This window comes from Micromesistius poutassou, assembly GCF_964030765.1.
Source record: "Micromesistius poutassou genome assembly, chromosome: 17".
Lineage (NCBI taxonomy): Eukaryota > Metazoa > Chordata > Actinopteri > Gadiformes > Gadidae > Micromesistius > Micromesistius poutassou.
The window spans coordinates 13,949,278-13,973,468 of NC_140287.1; the positions used below are offsets into that span (position 1 = coordinate 13,949,278).

The following is a 24,191-nucleotide window of genomic DNA, read 5'->3' on the forward strand; positions in this document are numbered from 1 at the left end:
ATTCTTTGGCTTTTTTGTGACTCTGTATATATTTTCAAAGCTGGGAGCTTGAACTGTTCCACTTTAATATGTGTTAACATTGTGGAGGCATAAATACATCTGTAAGGTCAGGGGGCAGCTGTTTGTGTTTTTTGTACACCAGGCACATGAGGGACTACTTTTTTTTTCTAAGACATGGGGTGCTGCTGAACGACAATGGCACAAATCACACACAGCCATAGGTCGGGGCTCAAATTTAGCCAGGCCTCTTTTGGCTGACAGCTGTTGAAATGAAAGCAGACGAGTCTGGGTTTATTTAGACTACAGTGATGGTGAAAGATTGGCACGAGCATGTGAGGAGGTGTCCCATTGATCCCAGTGTTAATCTCCAGCAGGAATTGGGAAGGACTACTCAAGGACGGCACACCGAAAGATTATTATTGATGATTAAAAACATCAATGAATTATCCCAAAGAGATATCAAAAAGTGTGGGCGTACAACTGGTGTCGACAAAAGTGATTGTCTGTGTGATGTTGGATAATCAAATTGATTAGTAGTAATTAGTAGATCTTCAATAGCCTACTAAACGACCAATGTTTTAGTGCAGCTGTATATCTAGAATAGAATATATCTATGTATAATAGATCAATGTGGAATAGATTTATATGAGCCAATGTCGATTCAAAATGTAGGGAGTCATACTGATGAATGAAAACTATGATATTAAAAGATGCGTTTGGACATAAATGTCATCGCTTGGTAAATTAACTAAACGTATTGCAACATTGTTAGCACATTTTATTTCCCTTTGTGAATTCCTGCATTCAATTGGTCCTAATCTCTGTAGATCGTTGGTATTGGTAACTATCGACATTGCACCGCCCTCGCGGTTGAACGCTTCGTCCTGATTGCCGCGTCCTCCAGTCCGTTAAGAGTCACTCTGGCCAATCAGCGATGAGAAAGACGGACCCTTCCAGTGGAATACTCTGGCGCTTACAGTGGTGGAAACGAACGTCCCTGAGCGCGCACTGTGAAGAGGAGAGTATAGGGCTTTCGACTCTTTGGACGGAGATAACGGTTTCTTTCCCTCTCTACACTCAACAAACGCCAATAAATCAACCCCGATTTTTCCGATACGAGGGTGGTCTAACAACAGTGATCGAAACGTGGGGGGGGAACGAGGGATCTGATCCGCAAGTTTTTTCTTTTGCCTTTTTTTTCCCTTTTCGTACCAGAGGATTCTGTTGGTGGCTTGATCTCACTCCTCGTTGCAAAGATGATGGTCGGGGAGATTGAAGTGAAGGAGCGACCGAGGCCGAGTCCTGACTATTTAATGCAGTTACTGAATGAAAAGAAGCTCATGACCAGTTTGCCAAATCTCTGCGGCATCTTTACACACCTGGAGAGGCTTCTCGATGAAGGTAAATGGCCGTGTGAAGCGGCGGGGCACCGGGAGGGGACCGCGACCACAGCTCGGCTCACGAGCAGCGTCGGCTCTGGGATCGCAGCATGCTGCATTGGGGGCTGCAGACACACGCTAGCATAAGGCTCCCCCCAAAAAATGTTGGTATGCAGACAAAACTTCTCAGACATGGCGGTAAAGTCAAATTAGAGTCAATGAACGTATCTAGAGGTTTTACTTTTCCTCCTCAGACGGAAAAGTACATTTCAAGAGTTTCTTGTCCTCCCCTCAAGTTCTTCAAAAGTCGTGTTCCTCTGCAGAGTTTGTTTTTGCCCTCTTGACTTTGACGACGAAGGGTGAAATCGAACTTTGACTCAGTAAAATAAACAACAACACGGTAACGGCCGTCGCCACGGTATCCCGATGTGTTGGACAAAGTTATATAGTGAATCTCTGGTAGTTTTTTGTGTGTTTCCGTCACCGACTATTCTGTCTGATTCCACATCAACTATGAAGCATTGTAGCTTAGCTCCATGGTAGCAGCTGCACGAGGAACTCGGGCTAACCTAGTGTGTCCACAGTCCTGCCGACACTGGAAAGCCCATGATACATGATTATAATACATTTAGTCGATGCTGTCTGGGAAGATCGGCAATGGCCATCCCATCTGACCGTAATTCTGTATTTAATAGTTTGGTATCAAAGGGACTATTTAAAACCAGTCCATCGGTATGCATCTTACTTGTTTCTCAAAACAAGGACACTGGGCAGTGAGGGCTGCACGATGGTCCCTATTACAAACGAACGATGTAATAATGAAGTAATATATGTATAAAGCTGGGTAACAACGTTTCACGGCGTTTTATTGTTCCTTGTCGGTTGCAGTAGTCGTGCTTTTTTGTTGTTGTTGCCAGACTACCCTGCGAAACTGCGTGTGCCAGTGACTGATCTACGATGGAGACGATGGGCTCATTCTGTATTTACCCGCAGTTGGAACATTGCTCACAAAGATCAGCACTAGTGTCCGAACTTACTTGTTGTTTGTAGTATCGATAACGTAAGCGGATTTATTGTAACGTTTGAGTGGAGATTTATGTAAGTGAGCGGGGGACACTAGAGAGCGCCACATCCTCCTCGCAGACGGGCCGTGGCTTGATTGTTTTATAGGAATGGATCAATTCCCTTAATTTACAAGAATCTTCATTTCAAGCGTGGATGGTTAGAGGTCAGACTAAAAAAAAACTCGGAAATCGAGATGAATAGTTGGGCAACTCACGGCTTGTTTTTGTGGCCTGTTTGCACGCGTTGGCTCGCTATTATGTAGTTGTAAAACAGGTCAGGGGAGATTATATGCGTTCCATGACAATTGTAAAAACAAGTGGTGTTGGCTAGGATGAACAACCTCGACACCGTTTTGGACCATAACAAAATGTTAATAGTGTATAAAGGGACTAGCCACGTTGTGTTAGGGACTCACGTATTTTCGAATATACTGGTTCATTGAGCTTCAACGCTGCCGAAGTTGACCGAATAAACATTCCACACATTATTATACGGACGCCTGAAACCACCCATGGTCTCGCCATTTAATATTTCGCATTTTCAATTGGTTCGTTAAGTTTATATTAGTTTCATGGAGCTACCAGAAAAGGCAGTTTTTCTGTTTTGCTACATTATTTTGCTGCTCCACCACATTATTCAACAACTGCACAAATCTGTAGTAAAATTGCAGTCATTTTGATTGAAGTAAAACTACCAACATAAGGTTGAGTTTAATATTATTTCGTCCAGGCAGCCATGCGGACAGATTTAGTTAGTTTTTCCCTCAAAGCACACATACACTCTCAAGTGGGAAATACTTCATGTTTAGTCAGACTGAAGTATTCTTGTGTCCCTGTGTTTCCTGCAGCACAGAGTCCTTAGTCATAGGTGAGGGGGTGTTATTCCAGTTTTTCATTTATTAAATGGAACCACAGCTAGGACTCCCATGTCTCCCCCCACTCACCATTTTGTTTAATCCCCCTTCCCTCTCTTCATTGTTTTACCAGAGTTTCCATGGCGGCGAGTTAAAATCTCTGCCAAATGTTTTGTGTGATTGTGAGATGAGAGCAGCCCTGTCCGCAAGGCGTGAGTTTGACCCTCGTCTGCTTCCTGTTAGCAGGCGGCTCTCTGGGGTTGTGTATTCTCCAAGGGCGTAAGGAGGGGTGTAGCTGTAGCGCTGGTGCGATATTTAGAACCCCCTCCCTCTCTTCCTCCCACACCCCGTTCTAGGGCTAGGGGCTCTGTGCGATAAATTCCACCCAGTACAAATGGCTTTTCTGTTGCAAAACTGTAAGGAGCAATTAATTATAAATCAATGCACTAATCATTACCATTTTTTTTCTATTTCCTTTGCGAGACCACCGAATGGGTGATACTGTAATTTGTTGTTTTGGGCTGTATTTTCAAAACGGCCCCCGTTCACCACACAGTGTACATTTGTGTGAGGAAGAAGAGAGGTTAGGCAAATAATGCCCAGGACAGCGGTTCAAGGGTTTCAGCAAACATGGAATCTTGGAATGGAATTTTCCCCTCCTCTTTTAGTTTTATTAGCGTCCTTTAATCCAGTTGGATCGCATCTGACCCTCCTATTTAGATCACTTGGTCGTTTCACAGAGTCCACAAGTGTCTCGCTCCGCAGTGTGTGTCACGAGAGGCTGAAGAGAGGGTGTGAGCGATGCTTGAAAAACTGTAATGGTAAAGAAGTGGGACGTTGTTGCTGTTTGAGAGAGGTGGTGAGAGCGGGTGGACCGGTGAGTGGGCAAACTAAAAGGAGGCCAAAATTGAAGGGCACTCTTTAAGCTGTCATGGTGCTGGCAGCTGTGTATCCTGGGGGGTGGGGGGGGGGGGGGGGGGGGTGGGGCATATCAGTTGTTAAAAGAAAAACGTTGCTCTCCTACTATCGCAAGTGGCCGCTGTGATTTGAATGCCTTTTAGAAATGTCCTTTTTATTGTAATGTCAAACCTGTGACTGTTGACTTCCAAAAAGCCGGCGGTGTAGAGGTTGGGAAGTTTTGAAATTCTCTTTCTCCTCAATTCTCCGAAATGTTCCATCCCTAAACTGTATCCATGACAGCTGCACATGTATGAATGTAACGCGTCCCATCCACAGAGACAACCTCTCGTGCATGTGTCTGTGCAGCTGTTTTCCACAGGGAACGAAAACCTGACACCCTGGGCTTAGCCCCCTTTGACCTGTGTGTGTGTGTGTGTGTGTGTGTGTGTGTGTGTGTGTGTGTGTGTGTGTGTGTGTGTGTGTGTGTGTGTGTGTGTGTGTGTGTGTGTGTGTGTGTGTGTGTGTGTGTGTGTGTGTGTGTGTGTGTGTGTGTGTCCAGTCAAGGTCACCCTGGCCTCTGACAGGCCCCATTTTTTTTGTGTGCCCCCTCTTTCCCGGGCGCAGTTGTTCGTCTCCCTGGGGTGACACCCATTTCCCCCTTTTTTTATTTGTCTCTATGGTCCACATGCCAGCCAACAAGCGGCTTCAAATTGCTATATTTTCTCTTGGCAGGAGGAGACGAACCATATAACGCTGAGCGTCAGGACTAGTGCAGTGTAAGTGCTGTTATGTGAGGTAGCAGAGTGGGAGAGAGACAGAGACGGCGGGAGGGAGGAGAGAGAGTGACTAGGGTTATTTATTTTTTCCTTCCCCTATTCTCTGATGAAGTCTCTCAGAGCAGAACAGAATAGTCTGATTGATCCAGGCAGTTTGTCCTAACCCCCCCCCCCAACCTGTTAACACCTCTCCCTTTTCTTCAGGGCTCAATTTTGAGCCTCGTTTGTTTGCGTAATGGATTTAATGTTTGAGATTTAGTGTCGGAGAAACCACGGGTTGCAGAAGGGGCCAGACTTCTTCTTGCTGCTCGTTATGGCGTTCACATTTTCCAGTATTCCCCCCCACCCACCCCCCCCCCCAAACAATTTGAGTTAACTTTTTTTGGTTCCTCCCTGGTGAGTTGTCACAGTTGAGAGGAGAGACTGACAGACCGCCGTCCTCCGCAGATTGCACAGAGTGTGCGATGTCTCCCCAGGAACCCCCTTCGTCTAGATTAGTGTTTTGATAAGCGGCAGAGGGGAAACAAAGGATGCACATATATATGGTGCCTTATCTTTCCCTCTAGGGGTTCCCCTCCCCCACCCACACTGTCCTCCCTTCTGGATTTGTTTTTGTACCACGGTATGCGACTATAAGAATGAATCCCCCCACATTGTGCTAACCCACTGGCAGCCGGTGCTGCTGGGACGGACCTGCGCTAACCTCCGACACGCAATCAATTTAGCGGCTAACAAGATTGAGTGTCGCTCGCGGAAGACAAGCTTAGGGGCTGCTGGGAAATGGGCGAGAGATGGGCATGCATGCAAACAGGTTAGGGACGAGTTGTTGTGTCGGATAAAAAATCCCTGTAACCCCCCGTAACACCCCCCCCCCCCCCCGGTCTCTTTCCCCCGTTCACGCACATTAGGGACCAGTTGTTGTGCGGGATAAAAATCACCCGTAACCCCCCCCCCCCCCCCCCCCCGTCTCTTTTCCCCTTCATGCGCACACGCACACGCCATTCTCTCCCAAGGCGCCACTTATAAGCTGGAATTTAATTAACTAAGAGGCATTCTGTGAGCCGCTTTGCTGAGCTGCCACTGTCAGGCGTGAAGCTGATTTGCAGGCTAATTCTTAGTCATTGTCCCGTCTCCTCGTTTTAAGGGGCTTGTCTTTCGCCTTCATTTCCTCTTCCTTTAAGGTTGCTTTTTTTTTTTTTCATTGTTTGTCCTCTGCTGTGTACCCAGGAAATGGCGATTCTGTGGTTAACCGTCTAATCTAGTCTTTGTTTTGGGTGAAGGCAAGGAGGGGAGTAAGTTACTTGTTTAGACCCTATATATCAGGGGGCAGGATGGTTCCAGTGGCCAGGGTCCAAACGATTCCTGCTTCTTTATAACACACCGCTGACACTTTCTTTAAAAAAACTGCATTTGCTAAATGGTTAGATACTAGAGCCACCCCCACTACTGCCCAGCGTTCTGCCCCATCGCCTGGTCCCCTCCTCCTGGCTCGTCTCCAGCCAGAGTGCTGGGCCCCGTTCCTGGCCCGGCAGATGATAAAGACGTCCACCGACAGCCGTGGCGTCTTATCTACTGCTTCAATCCTCCGAGTGCAGGGGCCCCTTATCACCGCTGTGCTCTGCCTGCCCTGCCCTAACCCTGGCCGGCTATCTCGCTGTCTCTGTCACCGAAAACTAACCGTCAAACCCCCTACTCACCACCCCCTCTACCTCCTCAACGGCTGCAGTCTAAAGGCCTAAATGGACGGGGTTATGGGCTAAAGTCTCATTAAAAATGTAGTCTGCATCTGGTAGATGTCATATATATATTAATTACACACAATTTCTCATAGATGGGATGGATAGGAAAATGTAAGAAGGGCGCATGTCTTAGCGAATCCAGTTAATATTGATATTTATACGGAGTAATCAATTGTGTGGGTGGTAATAAATGTGCCATGACAGCTCCTCCTTGCTGACTGCAGTGTTAATGGCAGCTTATTTGTTGCACACTCAAGAGCCAGCTCTTCTTTTTTAGTTGCACTGCTCATTCCATTCCTCATACCTTCCCTGCTCCGCAATCTTTTGGTTCCCCCTGTGTCCTAACAAAAACACGGACAGGAAGCAAAGTCCCTTTCAGACAGGAAGATCCTCCCCAGAGGCCGTGGCCTGGCTTGTTGTTCCTCCAGACAGCGCGACGGAGCAAGGGGGCGCTTGTCTGCTCTTTAGCGGCGAGACCTGTTCCTTTTCTTTGCCTGAAAATTATTTTCCATGTGTGTCCGCTTTGCACCAACTCATTCAGATTCAGTCATCGAAGGGGGTGGGGGTGGTGGTCTGTTACGACATTGCTGTTCACTTCTCCCTGTGCTTTCCTATCCCATCCCCGACCTTCGTGTGTGTGTGTGTGTGTGTGTGTGTGTGTGTGTGTGTGTGTGTGTGTGTGTGAGCCCCACCCGTTTGCATTCTTGCTTAGAATAGCTCTCCCCCACCCTGCTCCTGAACACACACGGTACTCCCTTATTATTTTTTTTGGATCTCACTCTTTTTTTTTTGTTTATCTCCTACTTCTCTTCTGTTGGCAGCCTTTAACTATTAAGATTGCTTTGTTTGTGCCTTCCTCTGGCCCCTGCTTGTTTCGGCCGACGAGGGTAGAAAAAAAAGTTTTTTCCCCCTGTTTTGTCTTCCCTTTCCAACGTGTGGTGTTCTGTCTTTATCTGCTTCATCTGTTCTTCCCTTTCACCCCAGTGTGATTCTCTCAAACTCTCTGACTTGTCTTTCCTGTGTTGCCTCTCTTTTTTTTTTTTGAGTCTTGCCTGTCTCCTGTGTACTCTTTCTCTCATGCATGTTTCTGTTCTCTCTTTAGCGCTAGGGAGTGGAATGGCAAGTCATCTCAGGAATGTTTACCTGTACTCCTACCCCTCTGCTCCTTTGCACAGAATGTTTTTTTTTACACTCTACGCACCACAGGAGTTTGGAATTTACCTTTGTGTGTTGTGATAAGTGACTTGACGAGATGCACATTTCCGTGTTTACTGTCATTCAAAGCCTTTGGCCCTCAGAGCTCTGTCTGAGATCGTCCTGCGGCTCTCGTTTTTCCCCGTAAACGCTCGATAGATCGACCCCCCCCCCCCCCCCCCCCCCCCCCCCCCCCGATCTATCCAGCCCCCCTTTCGTCTTGCTAGGCGCACATGGGGCAGATAAATCAGGGATGAATAATTGACCTGTCCCCAAGCAGCTTGTGTTATTTCTGAGCCTTGGCGAGAGCGTGGGTGGGGCGAGGGGAGGCGGCCGGGACGTAACCTTCCCCGGGGGGGGGGGGGGGGGGGGAGGGGGAAGAGAGAGGGGCAGAGATGCTGTCTGATCTTCTGCATCAATACTTTACAGGTTCATGTCCCGTTTGCATGTTCTGCCAAATCCCATGGGGCGCCTAACGCCCCCCCCCCCCCAATGCTCATAGCGGGTTCAACGGGAATTGCCAGAGATTTGTACGTAGAACTATGCGCTTGGCCAGCGTCTGTAGAAAGTGCCATCATTGCATCTTTTACCACAGATTTTGAGTATTAGGGTTTTTTATTCACCCGGGTCACTTCATTTAAGTGCCGTATGTTATGGTAGGCCTATGTGTTTGAATCAGTTACATATTCGCCACAACAGAGATTTCTCCAGGCCTCCACCCCCGCCCATGTGTTGTACATCTTTGTGATTTTGATATATTTATTACAGGAAGGGCTCTTGAATCCGGTCGTCACTGCTGCCGCGCTGTAATTAACAATAACGGGTTTTGCTTCACATGATTTATGCTCGTGTACCACATCCAAGCGACAGAATGACGGCGCTGGTGGTTGCTGTCGAAACCCTATCATGTAACTGCATGTTTAACACAGAAGTGTGCGCCTGCTCTTTATGTAGCGCCCGCTACTGCATGCCTGTCTTGTTTACAGTTAGGCTTAAGTCCTGGGTGTCCTTATCTAGTGCAGTGGTTGGGGGGGTAGGGCTCAGATTATACAATGCCGACACTGGCTCACACTGTGATTAGGGTTTTAATTGGACCGACAAAAGGGGGCCCCTTGGAGCACAGGAAAGACGGACACACAGAAAAATAAACTGTGGATAACGGGGCCGAGAGCATGTGGGTACGTTGCGTTTCATTGAAGACTATTCGTGAGCGGATGTGCTTCTCGATCCACATAAGTGATTGATTTGTGTGCGCTCAAAGCAACAAAAAGGAAAAAAGGCGAGCAAGGCCACAGAGAGCCCGACGGGGACATTACGAGCCGTAAAAGAACAGGACGAGACAGATTTCCTATTGGCTGTGAATGAGGTCATTTGGTTGGCTAAGAGGAAGGTCAATGACCCCTCCTCCCGACGTGTGTGTGTGTGTGTGTGTGTGTGTGTGTGTGTGTGTGTGTGTGTGTGTGTGTGTGTGTGTGTGTGTGTGTGTGTGTGTGTGTGTGTGTGTGTGTGTGTGTGTGTGTGTGTGTGTGTGTTCTCTCGCCACCTTCCCTCGTCTCTGTTCTCCTCTGAATCAGTCTGACACGGGTTCAAGCTCTTTTTGACCAGGGCTCTTGCCTTTATTTTTATTGAGCTCCTGACACTTTTGATGAACCAGGATCCTGGCTTTTTCTTTTCCTCATCCCAAACAAGGTCCTCATCTTCTCTGCCTCCCCACTTTTACTTTTTACTTTACTTACTTGCTTTTATCCCATCATCTCTTCCTTCTTTGTGTTCATCCCACATACTGTCAGGAAGAGGTGATGGCTGTTGTCCTGCAGAGTGTGAGAGCTCTTCTTCCTATGATACTCCTTTTGTTTTCCACAGAAGGAAAATCTGTGACACGTCTCTCATGAGGATTACTCATTTTTCCTGGCTTTGTATTCTTTTAGACATTTATCTTGGCCCGCTCTCGCTGCACTCTTCTCCTTTCTTCTCCTCTCTCTCTTTTAGTCTCTCTCTGTTTATTTTCTGGTGGGTGGGGGTGGGGTCCAGCCTCAGGGATGCATTCAGGACCAGTGGTGACGTTAAAGGCCTGCAACCCGGCCTTGTCAGTTTAAATCAGCCACTGTCATTCTGGGCTCCAATTCTACTTGATACGCGCTTTCTGTGCGACAGCCTGCTACACATTCAGTCTCTGTAGTCGGCCATGAATAAACGGCCGGAGCATTCTCTTGACAGTCACACACACACACACACACACACACACACACACACACACACACACACACACACACACACACACACACACACACACACACACACACACACACACACACACACACTTTGACCCACCAATAAACCCATCAGTCTAAATTCCCCTGAAACGGATCGATAGTTGAGGAGTTTTGCGGGGGGGGGGGAAGCTGGAGATTAATGACAGTCCAGGTGGTGATAAAGGCTGATCTCTCGTCACTCGTCACTCGATCTGTCAGCGTGGCCACATCTTCACGGAACCTCTCTTCAAACTTCCTAGAGCTCACACTTTGGCTTCCGAACACAACAGCGATTTTAAAAGGCCGTTCCGTATAGCCCCTGGTCGTCCCACAAGGGATGCAACGCATCAAGATGACGGTTCTCCCGGACCAGACACGCAGACCAAACAGTGGAGCCCCACACTAGCATGTCTGATGCAGAGATGGAACAAGTGAAGGAATCCAGGCTGTGGGAAGGATGTCCAGTTTTTTAACCCCCCCCCCCCCCTTGTGCCAACTGACATCCCCCCCCCCCTCTCCCCCATCCCACATTAGGGGTGGGACAAAATATCAATACTCGAATATATCGTATTGCTCTTCTTGCGATGTGTTATTGTTATGCAGGCACTCTAAACAGACTCCCCCGCTCATTTGACTTGCCTGAGTCCCTACTTCAATATGCATTGTGGGGGCATGCAGTAAAGGTAAAGAAGAAACATACAGGTGAAAATGGCAACAGGGAGCACAGCTAGGGAAAGTGATTTGGAGAGGCGCCGTTCAAGTCTGGGCCCACTTCATCCTTTACAACAGTAATGCGGCAAAGATGTTGTTAAACTGATGTTGACATCAGTTACGAGGTGACTATGCTGCATTCTCTATGAGAATCGTGGCAGTGAAATAGACGGATGGATTCAAGCCTGAACCTTGTATGGCCAGTGAATATGAGTGTAGGCTCTGTACTTTCATCAAAATATCCTATGCATTTACAGGATTAAAGTTTTGATTGGTTTGAATGGTTATGACCGATTAAATTAGGGAAGTGAATGGCAGTTTGCGGATGAGGGGGATTATATTAAGTGTGTGCATTCTTTAATGCATCCATGTTTAATTTTTGAGGTTGTTTCCCTGTTAGGTAACTAGAGTTAAGCTATGGCTGCAAACACTGGAACCAAGTTATGACATAGAGTCGAATATTTATTTGTATTTATATTCCAGGTTTACTTGGGTTTGTTTATGCTTGTTAAGCAGAATGAGCACTGAACTGGGTCCAGGTGTATAAAAAGTTGGTGATGCTTGTTGTTGAGCAGAATAAGCACTGCAATGTGTCCAGGTTTACACAAAAAAAGCTTGCTTATGCTTGTCTTTTTTCATTCTTTTTTGAGAGAGAAATGTGCATTGATTTAAATATTGCAATAATATATTTTGTTATCCTTTTGTTAGAATTTGTAACTGGAGAACTGTGCTGCTTTCTGGCAATTTTGCCTTTCACCAGTTTAATCTCTATTTCTAATTTGTGTGTGTGTGTGTGTTAAAGTAAGCTAAGCTAACTCTGGGGACTTGTTGTTTTTCAATGTTTCCGCTCAGTTCTCAAATTCTGGAAGGTTGACACCAATGAACAGATGAGACAGAACCACGATTCCTGCTTTTTGCCTTGCCACCGACCATGCCGGTATAGTTTGTTTCTAGAGAGGGAGGCTTGAGACTTTGTTTGACAAGGAGCGACAGGCCAGACCCTTGTTCACACACAGACACTAGACTTTCTTTTGTTCGTCTTTGTTTTGTCCCCATAATGTAAACGATACAATCTGGCCAGTTGCTGCACATAATTTGTCTGTGTAGCTGTCTTTTAAGCAAAAGCAGTACAATTCAAGAGTGAGCTTGAGACATCACCGTCATTACTTAAAAAGCGAGCCATTTTAAAAATACCACAATCCTAACCTCTGTCGTCACACGTAGGGACCGAGACCCACAGAGGGCTGTTTGACAGGTCCTGTCAGCAGGTCAGACGTGCCTGAGCAAGCCCTCCTCACAATAGAGGAAGAAAATACCTGCTCTTCTAAAAAAAATAAAAAATAAAAAAACACTTGTAAATCCAGACTTGTTCAACCTGTTTGCGTTTGTTTGCCTGCCTTCCTGCGCTTTGTTACGGCAAGTCTGTCGATTTGTGTCTCTGTTTGCGTGGTAGATGATGGTTAAGCTGTGGTTTTGTCTTTTCCAGGTCAGATTATTAATTTCCTTTACATAACACTTTATTAAGGCTCTGTGGATCGTGCGAGCCGGTCATTTGCATTGTTGTAGTTTTGCTGCTTCTTTGATGATTTTGACCTCATTTTTTGTTAATGAGGTGTAAAGGAATGTGCCTGTCCCTTTGCATCATTCCATCCCCCTCACACACACACACAGTTTAGATGACGATGTGATAGTAACACTCTTTTGTCCATTTTGTTATGCTTGACAAATAACTTTTCTTTGCCACTAGTTACTGCTGTTAGAGACCTCTATGCCTGACACTTGCATTCTCCTGAATTGAGAACAAGCAATCATGACCATAGTTTGTCATGATTGCAGCTTTTGTTAAAAAACAGCTACAGGAGTGAGGCCTAAATGCAGTTTATTGTGGCATCCATTGTTATGAATTCAGTATTGCGTAATTGATTTAGGAGTAATGTGGGGTTGTTCTTACTGTGGTTAAAGTAGTCAGCTAAGAACAACAACCCCCTCTGCGGTTTGGGCTCAGATTGGAAGAGTCATTATGTTGTTGCTGCCCTCACAAAAAAAACAGCTCAAAGATTGAACGATTGCATGGAACTCAAAAATTTTGCTTACAAAAGCGAGGGTGGAGGGTTTTGGACAACATTAGTGGGGGGAGTCTTGCCTGAGGAGTTTCCATGTATACAGGGGAAGGGCGTGGCAGGAAGCAACGTGGTTGGTTATCTTCTCCAGTCACATTGAAAGCCAGAGCCTTTCCTTCCTTCCTTCCTTCCTTCGCTGACAGCTGGACCTTTTCCTGCAATTGTTGCCAGGGCCTGGTCAGGAGCTGGTCAATCCTGCTGCTCATGCACATACTTTCTCGCAGAATAATGTCTTAGTTATGGCGTTGGGACTCCTAGCGGATGGATACTGGGTTCGATTAGCAGCCAATTTGTAGGCATCCATGGGCAAGTTGCACTCACCCCTATCTGCTCCCCAATAAATTCACTTTGGATGTAAGACTCTACTGAATGACTGAATAGTAATGGTAGAAGATGGTTCAAGCTGCCTTTTTTAGTTCAACCAAATATGCACCATTGCATCATACTTGCTGTGCAAGGAAATATGCGTCGGCCCCCCCTGGGTCTCTCTGATCACGAGAAGAGCCGTTTCCACAGAAAAAAAAAAGAGGAAATAATAGGGGCACGCCACACATCACAGGCAACACTATACAATACACGAGCAGCCTGCATCCTGGCGTTCCCATCCTGTTATGTCTTTTGTTGCTTATCTGGTATCCTCCCATCTCGGTCAGTGTACTGTAGAGCTCTGTCTTCCTCTATAATCCCATTTGAATTTCATTCTTTAGCTTTAATGTTGTAATTATTTTCAAATGATATATAATAAATATAATTGAATCCTCTAAATACATAGGACAATCTGGTGAAAGGACGAAACATAAGCATGTCTTCACTAGGCTATACACTCACCTGTGTAGTCCCAGTCAGAGGTGCCTGCTTTATGTCGTAAAAATAGGAGTATGCTTGGTTAACTGTAGCGGGACCGGTTTTGTCTTTCCCATATTGTCTCCAGTAACTTTTTTTTATGGGGCTACTCCTCCTAAAGCTTGGCTTATTAAATTACCTTCCGTGCCTTCCAATTTAACGCAACATATCACTCCCCTCTTTAGGTGGCCGCGGCAGTGGTGGAATTGCCTATCTCTGCATGGTATTTTAGAGCCTGGTCACCTGAGTCTGCATTCGTGAGTGTTGGGGTGGCTGTGTCAGCTCCATGGAGGTTTTGCGACTTTTTTCCTCAAAAAGGTGATCTGAGGGGAGTGATAGAATTAGCACATCGCTACACACTGGGATTGCTGTGATGGCTGTATAATTAGCTTCGCTTGGAAACTGCTCTGAAATGGGAGTCTTGCAAACCTTCTAATTACTTCATCGCTCTGACCTGCATTTTAGAGGTAGGCATCACTTGTACGGTGTGTTTGTGTACGAGATTAGCTCTGTAACGTAAAATTGTTTTGTGCCCGCATAGACAGCTGTTTGGTACAATGCAGCCTTGTCTTTCTGTAGCCTTCTAACGTGTGTGTGTGTGTGTGTGTGTGTGTGTGTGTGTGTGTGTGTGTGTGTGTGTGTGTGTGTGTGTGTGTGTGTGTGTGTGTGTGTGTGTGTGTGTGTGTGTGTGTGTGTGTGTGTGTACTCGTGATCACCCCAGGTCCCACCTCAAGTCCCCCCCCCCCCCCCCCCCCCAACACAGGGTATAATGAACGCTGACCCCCCGCGGCATCCTCTTAGAGGAGGCCATTATGGCTCTGCGTAGAGCCGGGCCTCCCTGCCAGTATCGCCTGGTTCCATGGAAGACCCCACTGTGCACAGGAAACTGGCACTCCCATGGCTCATTGAGCTGCCAGCGTGCCCCCTCCGCCGGCACCCGGCCCCATAAAGCAGTTCCACATCATCAAATGCGATGATCCTTCTTTCTAATTTTAGGCTGACTTCCTGATGGCTCTGCAGATAGTGCTGCCGTTGAATTGCTCTCCTTTTCAGCGCGCAGGGTGGGGGCTGGATTCCTGGATGACTACAACAGCGAGGGTGCAAGAACAAAAGAGAAGGCATTCTAATGGCATGTAAAAGACCCCTCGCCTTTCTTCCCTTTGTCTCATCCACCAAGCGGTTTAGCCAACAGCGCAGAGTATCACTAAAAGTGTTGCTTTTATAGTCCTGTCATATCTGCGTTATTAACAAGTTCAGGAGTCTCTCCACTTAAGATCTCTTACCTACTGCTGTCTATTATTCGGACAAATTTGAATACATGTTTAATGATTCATACGCATGTACCTACATCACACTCTATTGAATTGATAAGAATATTGCCAACATCAGTGTCTCTGTTGCCGTGGTTCTTTCTGTTGCGATGGTTTCATTCCTGTTTAGAATTTAGGGCTATATTTTACCTGTGCAGCTACCCCTCTTGCACCCCAGTCTAAGGCCAGATCAACAGTGCATTGATTAAACAGCTAATGGACGACCTAGAGTGACAGTTAATCCATGAGGGAGAGAGGTAAATGAAGGCTGGGAGTCAGGGCGGTCTGTTTTTCCCCCTTATCACTGGCATGAGAGTGAATATCGAGAGGCACCCCTGAGTTCTCATGGGAGCAGAGGTACAGTTTTATTTGCCACTTGTTTCCTGCCGTATTTGTTCAGTACATTTTCTCCCAGGCTAGTCTCTCCCTCTCTCATCCTTTCTCCCACTGTGTCTCTACCTCTCAAGAGAGCATAGACTCCAAACACACATTCGGCCTCATTAGCAGTGTGGATTTTTGTCTTGTAGTCAGGGGGTATGGGATATTTTTCGATGGTGTGTATATTTTCTCGATATGCTTTAAACTGCAAAGCCCACATAGAGGGACCCTTAACACACAACACACCACAGTCTTTGTGTGTTGTGTATGTGTAGAAGAATGTGTGTTTGTCTCAGCCAGGTTGGGCTCATTAATGACTCAAAAAGCGGAGCACGACTGGGGACAAAAGCTACCTACAGTAAATGCTCACACGAGCGCTGGCTGTGTGTGTGTGTGTGTGTGTGTGTGTGTGTGTGTGTGTGTGTGTGTGTGTGTGTGTGTGTGTGTGTGTGTGTGTGTGTGTGTGTGTGTGTGTGTGTGTGTGTGTGTGTGTGTGTGTGTGTGTGTGTGAGACAAGGTATTCAGTAAGTGAATTCTACTCCCTCTTTCAGAGAGCATGAAGAGCCACTAATATTCTGGCATTTATCCTCCTGCCTATCTATCTGGGACCCTTAGACCCTTATGTTGTGTTCACACCGCACTTCGCCCCGCGACACGTTTCAATGTTAAGTGAACGTGGAGACGCGAATCGGGCGAATTTTTTTTTCGCCGATACGCGCGACAAGATTTGATTGACAGCGCGAAATTTTTCCTCGTGAACGGCGAGCGCGTTCACGTGGATTCGCGCCGCGAATAATTCGCCCCGCGAATAAAGTTAAAATATTTCAACTTCTTCGCGGCATTCGCGTTGAAACAGCCAATCAGCGTTCACTCCCTGTGGGTAACGTGGGTGAAGTAACGTAAAACAGCCAATCAGCGTTCACTCCCTGGGTGACGTCACGTAACAGCCAATCAGTTCACTCCCTGGGTGAAGTAACGTAAAACAGCCAATCACCGTTCAACCGTTCAGTGAACCGCAGCTTGGAGGAGAAAGTGATTGTTTGCGACTCCCGCTCTATATCTACATATAATATATAAATATCTATATCATATAATATATACGATATATATAATATCACGGCACAAAGCGGTGTGCGCCTCCGGATTATATTATTAACCCATAAACGACGGGCTCTCCCTCTTCCACAACAGGTACAGACACACATCTCGGCCATGGTTGATGAGAATGGCATGAATGACCGTTGTCAGGCAAAAAAAAAATTCGCCCCGCGAATAATTCGCCCCGCGAATGCACACAAAAATGCACAGCGACAGATTATGATTTGTCGCGCGGCAACATTCGCCTATTCGCGCGAATAGGCGAAATGGGACAAAGTGCGGTGTGAACACACAGTTAGAGAGGTTTAACAGCTTATTTTAAAATCTGTTGCAACATAAAATGAATCTATAGTTTATGAAAACATGGTGGTTACCGGCTAGTTTCTCATACGGTTGTGCAACAGTTGTAAAAGCTTTTGATGGCAGACGGTCTACTACTTTTTATGCCCTTTACATTTTAGTTTCTAACTAATTATGTAATATAAATATACAAAATGGAAGCACACACGTCAAACTATGCACTGCACAGACCCTGTCAAATCAAACGTGTGGCCTGCCACTGTCTGCCAGTAGCACCATAACTGGGTGCACGTAATGTAAGGTGGAAGTTAAAGGATGTTTACGCCGCAACAGGGGTTTCTGAAAGACCCCTGTTGATGCCTGGGTTGCAGCGTTTCTTTAATATTAATCTGTCTGACACACATTGCAATGAAGATATGAGAGCATCCGACCGCTGGGTCCTCCTAGTTGAGTGCTGAGGTGTCCCTTAGCAAGACGTCTAGCTCTAACTTGTGTGTGTGTGTGTGTGTGTGTGTGTGTGTGTGTGTGTGTGTGTGTGTGTGTGTGTGTGTGTGTGTGTGTGTGTGTGTGTGTGTGTGTGTGTGTGTGTGTGTTAGTCATTTCTGACTAAACTATTTCAAGGCCCCAGCATTATCGAGCAAATCTGGCTTTTATCAGGGGGCGGATCTCTTAAAAAAATAATAAAATCGGCCTGTCTACATATTATCAGTGCAATATATTTGTTCATATTATACACTAGCAGTCACATGGTTGATGGTACACTAAGATCCACTGTTGCAGATTGGGCAGAGCCATTGTGCGGTGGAAGCACGCAGGGTTACGTGTAATTGGTCTTAGGCTCCATCCGTTTCAGGTGGCAGGTATTATCGGACTAATACCAGCCATCACAAGGTAGCCAAAGCGGCTTTGCCCCGGCAAGCCGATCAAGATGATTACTCACAGATTACAATTCTTTCTCATTTCTCTGAGCCCCACGACATGCGGCGGAGAAGGCTGTTTAAATATCCCTATGGATCACGGCTATTCCTGGACTCTTAATAGGCTGGTAGCCATCTGGTGGGACAGGTCTAACTGCTCCTGAACCTGATTACAGTCGCTCCTGCTTGACCCATGTGGCAATCTCTCTTTCTATTTGTAGCTTGCTCTCTCTCTCTCTCTCTCTCTCCTACTGAACCCACGGTCGCTTGCTCGTTCCCTCCCACTGTCCCCATCCCAGGTTCTGGTTTCATTAGTTCTTGTAGGATCAGAGGCTCCGCGGTGCAGTCGAGGACTGATCATTTCTCCGTCCCTTGTCCCTCGTCCTCTTTGCTACCGATCTAAAGACACTAATTTCAGTGGATGTTTGTGCAGTCTGTTTTCCTAAATATATAACAAGTGCTGGCCTCTGCTTAAGCTGATTGGCACACACGTACACACACATACACACGTTTATTTTTACCACCTTTCCCTCCAGTCAAGGCCTACTTTTCCTGTGGCTGTGTTTTTTTTTTTTAAATGTATGACAGATGTGTGTGTGTGTGTGTGTGTGTGTGTGTGTGTGTGTGTGTGTGTGTGTGTGTGTGTGTGTGTGTGTGTGTGTGTGTGTGTGTGTGTGTGTGTGTGTGTGTGTGTGTGTGTGTGTGTGTACAGGACGTGTGTGTGTGTTTTTGATTTGGTAGTGCAAGGGACACAAGCCTGTTAGCAGCCTGTGGCAGAGTACGGGAAGCTACATTACTATGCGTGAGAGACAGAGAGAAGGCAAGAGGGGGGTTTTAAGGTCAGGGCAGCACGCAATGATGCATTTGACTTGTTGCTTTCATCTTTCTGTTTATTTCAGTATTTCAAAGTAACTTTGAGCATTACGTCAACAACGGTAAACTGCTGTTGTTTACACACTCCCCAAACCTATTCTTGGGGTCCCGGTAATTTCCTGGGATCAGACCGGCCTCCTTAGCTCATCGTGTGGTCGTGATGTCATCTGGAATTGGCGCTGGGGTGATGCGGCCTCCATAGTAACCGGTAAACACACCAGGCACTATGTACCAATCACAGCTAGTATTCCTGTGAGTTCTGGTTCTGGTTCTGGTTTCTGCAGAAACCACGGCCGCCATCTCTGCTGCTTCCTGCTTGGGACATTCAGAACTGCTGACGGCAGCCCAGCCTCCTCCACTGCGTATGCAAAGGAATGCTAGAGAGAGAGGGAAGTGGAGGGGTGAAAATATATTCTCGACTTGCATCCTGACACAGAGCATGCATTGATGTTGTCAAGTATGAAGTAAAATGTTACAATTCGGCATGTCCAATCCGAAAAGTTCTTCAGTGTCCAGTTCCTGTAATGAAATCATACGGTTCCTTCCTTGATGAGTGCATGGAGCATCCTCCCTAGCTTCACCAAGCTAATCTTTCTTTCTCTTTTCCTTTTTTCTATCCTTCCTTAGCCTCCTAGTCACACTGTCAATTCATTTTTGTCTCAAATTTCTACCAGTCACTCTCTTAAACATTGTGTCTATCTCTTCATCTCTCGTCCCCCCTCCCTATCTAGGCTAACCATGACCTACTTCTTTATCACTCCCTCTATCCTCCAGAAGTTTACCATCATTCTGTCTATCTCTCGGCCCCCCTAACTTTTACCATCATTCCGTTTAGCCCTCTTTCCTAACTTTAACATAATTCTGTTTATCTCTTTTCCCTCCCTAACTTCAGCATCATTGTGTTTATCTCTCTCTCTCTCCTCTCTTACTTTACCATTATTATCCCCTTCTCTTTCTCACACACACACACACACACACACACACACACACACACACACACACACACACACACACACACTGTGCATCCCTCCACCCGGTCCGTGCTCAGTGTTGTTGCAGTCTCATTGCGGTCCTGCGGGGAGATGAGCGAGGAAGAGATGAGAGGAAATCTTCTCTTTATCTTGGCTTACACAGGGCCAGATAGGGGCGCTCGGCAGCCACGGACTATGACATTTGATTCCTTTTCGCCCGGCTCCGATTGCTGAGGAAAAGGGCAAAAGATGGGGAGGGGGGAGAGCAAAGGGGAAGAGAAAGGAAAATTACTGTTTTTTACTTCCACTAAGGGGCATTCATGGGAAGCCTGAGTCAAATGGAGTCTGTAGACTGCTCCCTTCTTGAATGCCATGGTTGTTATTTTCTCCTCTTCTCTTCCCCATGCCTCCCTCAACCCTCAGAGTGAACTTTGGTGTGTGTGTGTGTGTGTGTGTGTGTGTGTGTGTGTGTGTGTGTGTGTGTGTGTGTGTGTGTGTGTGTGTGTGTGTGTGTGTGTGTGTGTGTGTGTGTGTGTGTGTGATTTTTATAACTGCTGTGATTCCCAGCACATTGAATGCCTTGTTTCAAACATTTTAGAGGTAGGATACTGAACATTGATTAAATAAAATAATAAATATGTTTGCAACTGCTAGAGAGTGGAGCTGAGGGAGAGATGTTCAGGAAAAAAATTTTTTTTCCCAGGCAGTGCACTTTTGGCGTCCATGAAGCCCTGTTTTTTTTTTAACCGCGCTTATAGGCATCATATCTTTAGCGATACAATGTGCAATGTTAGAGCTGGGTTGCTGGATACTACTTTGGGGGGAGGCTGACTCTAGCATGATAGCGGAGACCCCCTCGGAGGTGGTACCTTTTGAGATGGTGGAAGAGGTTTGTGATGTTTCCCGTTCCGGACTGGTCGCTAATATATTTTGCACCCTAATGCGAGTCTGTGCTTGGTCAGTCTTCAGGTAGCCCAACCATTTCCAAATAACCAAGGGGGTAATACCTTTCTTGGGTACGATTTTTTTTTTTTGCTTGTCTTTGGAGACAGTTTCATCACACTCTGTTTCGCCTCCTTTCATTTTCTTCTGGGTAATGGTACGGTACTCCACACAGGTGGTCATCGTGAGGAAATGTGCGTCAACTTGCCCCCGGTCAGGGGCACTCATTCTGCAGACAATATAACCTGAACAGGGATTTCCCTCAGTTTGTCTGTGGGACGCTGCATGCATGTACGTCATCATCACGCACTGAAGTAGCCTATTGAATTCTGCTTTTGCACTGACTCAGGGCGCTGCGCTGAGTTAGTGATTGATGCTGTTAAATGTAAATCGAAAAATATCGGAAATGTCTTTTAAAAACGTACTGCACTTATCGCGGCAGATTTTATCGCGATAGATATTAATATTGATTTATCGTCCAGGCCTGATCTACTGATATTGGCCTCGGTGACATCAGCATTGAGCTGAGGGATGGCTTCGGGGGGGGGGGGGGGGGGGGGGGGAGAGTAATGTGAGATTTGTAAATGCACCCGCACACACACCAGTAACCCTAGGGTACTACAATAGGAAATAGTTAATAGCTTCCTAACCACCATTGTCCCCTTCTGTTCACTTCTTCCACAACACAGCGTTTGCCTGCTCTCATTTTATTATTTCATTCTTCTGGTTCCTGGGTGGACAACTAGACAAATGATTTAGTCAGTTCTGCCAGGCAGGGGGTAATTTTTGGCTGAATGTGGTGCTTCAGAGTGGATGGGAAGAAAGACTTAGTGTGATGAAATAAAAGGTTGTCAACCATTGCACGTCTCCGCTGATGGGCCGGCTCGGCCCCCTTATGTTAATGTGGCATTTCAGCCCCGAGGAGGGAGAGAGAGGGAGGGAGTCGGAAGCCGACGCGGGGGTGGCAGTGAGATGTGTTGAATGTGCTTAGCATTCACCCTTTTCAGTCCCATTGTTTTTGCGTGCGTGCTCGTCTTGTCAGTCCCCAATGGCTAGCTTTCTGTAGGGATTTGACTGAAAACGTCCGCCGGCATGCCATGTCCCAATAGGGTGGGAGAGGCATGAACGTGAACGCTCCCCAGCGACGCAATGGGGGCCGTGTGCTTTTCCTGTCGCAAGAGGGGGCCGTCTGAGGCGGCCGAGGTATTGGCAAGGCAACCGGTTTTATGGGTTTAGTGGAGTCGTTAACACCAGCGTTTGAGTAGGGGCCTGTAAAGCCTCTTCTGAGAGTGTATTGGTGATTTAAAGGCCTATACAGATCACTCCTCTTGATGGCGTCTGGGTTTTACCTTTTTCATGTTAACCCTGTTTTATTTTTTATTGTGTGGGCTGGGGGACTTATCGGCCCTCCCAGAATGCACTGCGGCAGGCATGGAAGCTGTACGTGCACGCACCGGCTGTTGCTAGCCTGGGATAGAGGCATTCAGCGTGAGCTCTTTAATTACCTTGCCACCCTGTGAGAAGGGTTTTGTTTGAGTCTGGGCTTCCAGGCTCTGTACAGACACAGTGCCTTGTGGTATAATTAGTATTTCTGTTTCCTGGGCACACCTGATTGATTTCTGTTTTGCATCGTCAGGAAGGCGCCCCCCCCCCCCGTGTGTGTGTGTGTGTGTGTGTGTGTGTGTGTGTGTGTGTGTGTGTGTGTGTGTGTGTGTGTGTGTGTGTGTGTGTGTGTGTGTGTGTGTGTGTGTGTGTGTGTGTGGGGGGGGGGCTGATGCAATATGTTCTTATGAGTAAGTGAGATGTCCATGAGAGAGTGTGGACCGGTGAATGTTGATATCATGTGGTTAGCATGGGGAGTAACCTAGGGAAAACATTTCTAGTCTTGTTTTTTTAAAAACGAAAAAAAAATTGTTTTTTTTTGCAGTTTCACACTCTCCCACAGGTTACTTACCCCGGGTCCATGCAGCTGTTTACCAGATGTTCTTTTGCGTTTTTTTGTCGGCGTGTGTGTGTGGGGGTTCTTGTGGTCAAGGTCCCGCCTCATCGATCAATCACAACCCTGTCAATCAGTCACTCAGCATGGGTCCCCGAGGCAGACAGGTGCACAGGAAATGGCCCCTCCCCACTAATATCGAGGCAGGGCCAAGTTACAACACACACAAACGAGGCGAGAGGGAGTGAACATGTGCTCAAGGGCTTGTGCACTTGTGAAAGTTTAATATGAACAGTATGAGGGATTGGTGTTCGAAGAAAGGCAGTGTCTTCCTCAGGTCCATTTTGTTTTATCTGGGTGGGATCCGTTCTGAAGGCATAAAAACCTCAGCATGAGCAATTCCCTGCTCCGGTTCACTTTGTCTGCTCCCTCAGTTCTTCTCCCTGTTCAAACTTAGACTGCAGGTGCTGCCATCAGTGCTACTGCCCCGGCACACAATGCTAAAGATAAACAAAGACACACCCAGGTTCACAATGTCAAAGAGTTGGTAATAGTGGCGGGTGTTGCGGTGAAGGGAAGGGCGTTGAGGTTATTGATGAATGTGTGAATCTGTGTTTGATAAAGTCCTCAGAATGAATCACCAAACACGGGTTATTGTAAATATTTAATTTGCACGTAAATTTAAACAGGAGTCAGAAATAATATCGATGTATCACAGTTGCTGCTTTCGTTAGTCGCTGCTCCGCTATCAGCAAGTTTCTAACCTGATTGTGTGTGTGTGTGTTCTTGTTTGCCACAGAGATCAACAGAGTTCGCAAGGACATGTACAGTGACTCGGTGAATGGCCTGGTGGGTAAACAGCCCCTGGACCTGCCGGAGCCGAACGGCACCATCATCCACCAGCAGGAGAAACTCTTTGTGCCCGTCAAGGAATACCCCGACGTAAGCACCTTGTTCTAAAAATACACTTGCGAGCCTGTAGCTTGTATCTGCTTGTACTTAGTCTCTGTTTATGTTTCTCTTCTATTCAATTTACACCGATCTGTCTTCCTTTCACCACCCTCATGCTCTTTCATCAACTCTTTCTCTCACATCAGGATAGCAATTACACCCCCCGCCAGTCACATTGTTGTGCAAAAGTGTTGCTATCAAATGCAGGATATTGACATTATGAGAACTCCTAAGTGTTACCATTCAGCCCAAAGCAATGTTTTCTTTGGCTGTTTCGTTTGATTGCGTTGTGTCAAGAAAGATTTTTCGCAATCAATGCACAAAAAAGTATTCCATTCCATTGTGTGCCAAGACGGTCGGTGTGGTAAATGATGGCATGCATGCAGGGGGTAAAGTGTGTATAGGATGGTTGTTTTTATATTTTAAAGTTGATTGATTGATTATTGCTGATTGCAATAATGTAAACATACACAGGAAAATGTGTGTGTGTGTGTGTCGAGGGTAGTAGTAGTTGCCTTTGGAGGCTATATATGCACCTTTCAGCATCTGGAAGAAAGTGCTGGCACACCCAGCAGTCAGGAAGGGATGTTGTGACAGAGAACCACGTGTGTGTGTGCGTGTGTTTAGGACTCGTGTTCCAATGGTCAGATGAACATCCTGATGTCTCTCCTCATGCTAATATT

General features: G+C 46.5%; 1 protein-coding gene across 5 annotated transcripts in view; it reads left to right on the forward strand.

The window, feature by feature from the left end:
- The first annotated feature begins 986 nt into the window (after positions 1 to 986).
- Positions 987 to 24,191, forward strand: part of qkia (QKI, KH domain containing, RNA binding a) — a 74,073-nt gene continuing 50,868 nt past the window's right edge. For all 5 annotated transcript variants that reach the window (XM_084482603.1, XM_084482604.1, XM_084482606.1 and 2 more), the window contains exons 1-2: positions 987 to 1,401; positions 23,357 to 23,499. In XM_084482603.1, coding sequence (XP_084338729.1) covers positions 1,257 to 1,401; positions 23,357 to 23,499 — 288 coding nt within the window. In that variant the 5' untranslated portion in view covers positions 987 to 1,256. The remainder of the gene's footprint in view (positions 1,402 to 23,356; positions 23,500 to 24,191) is intronic.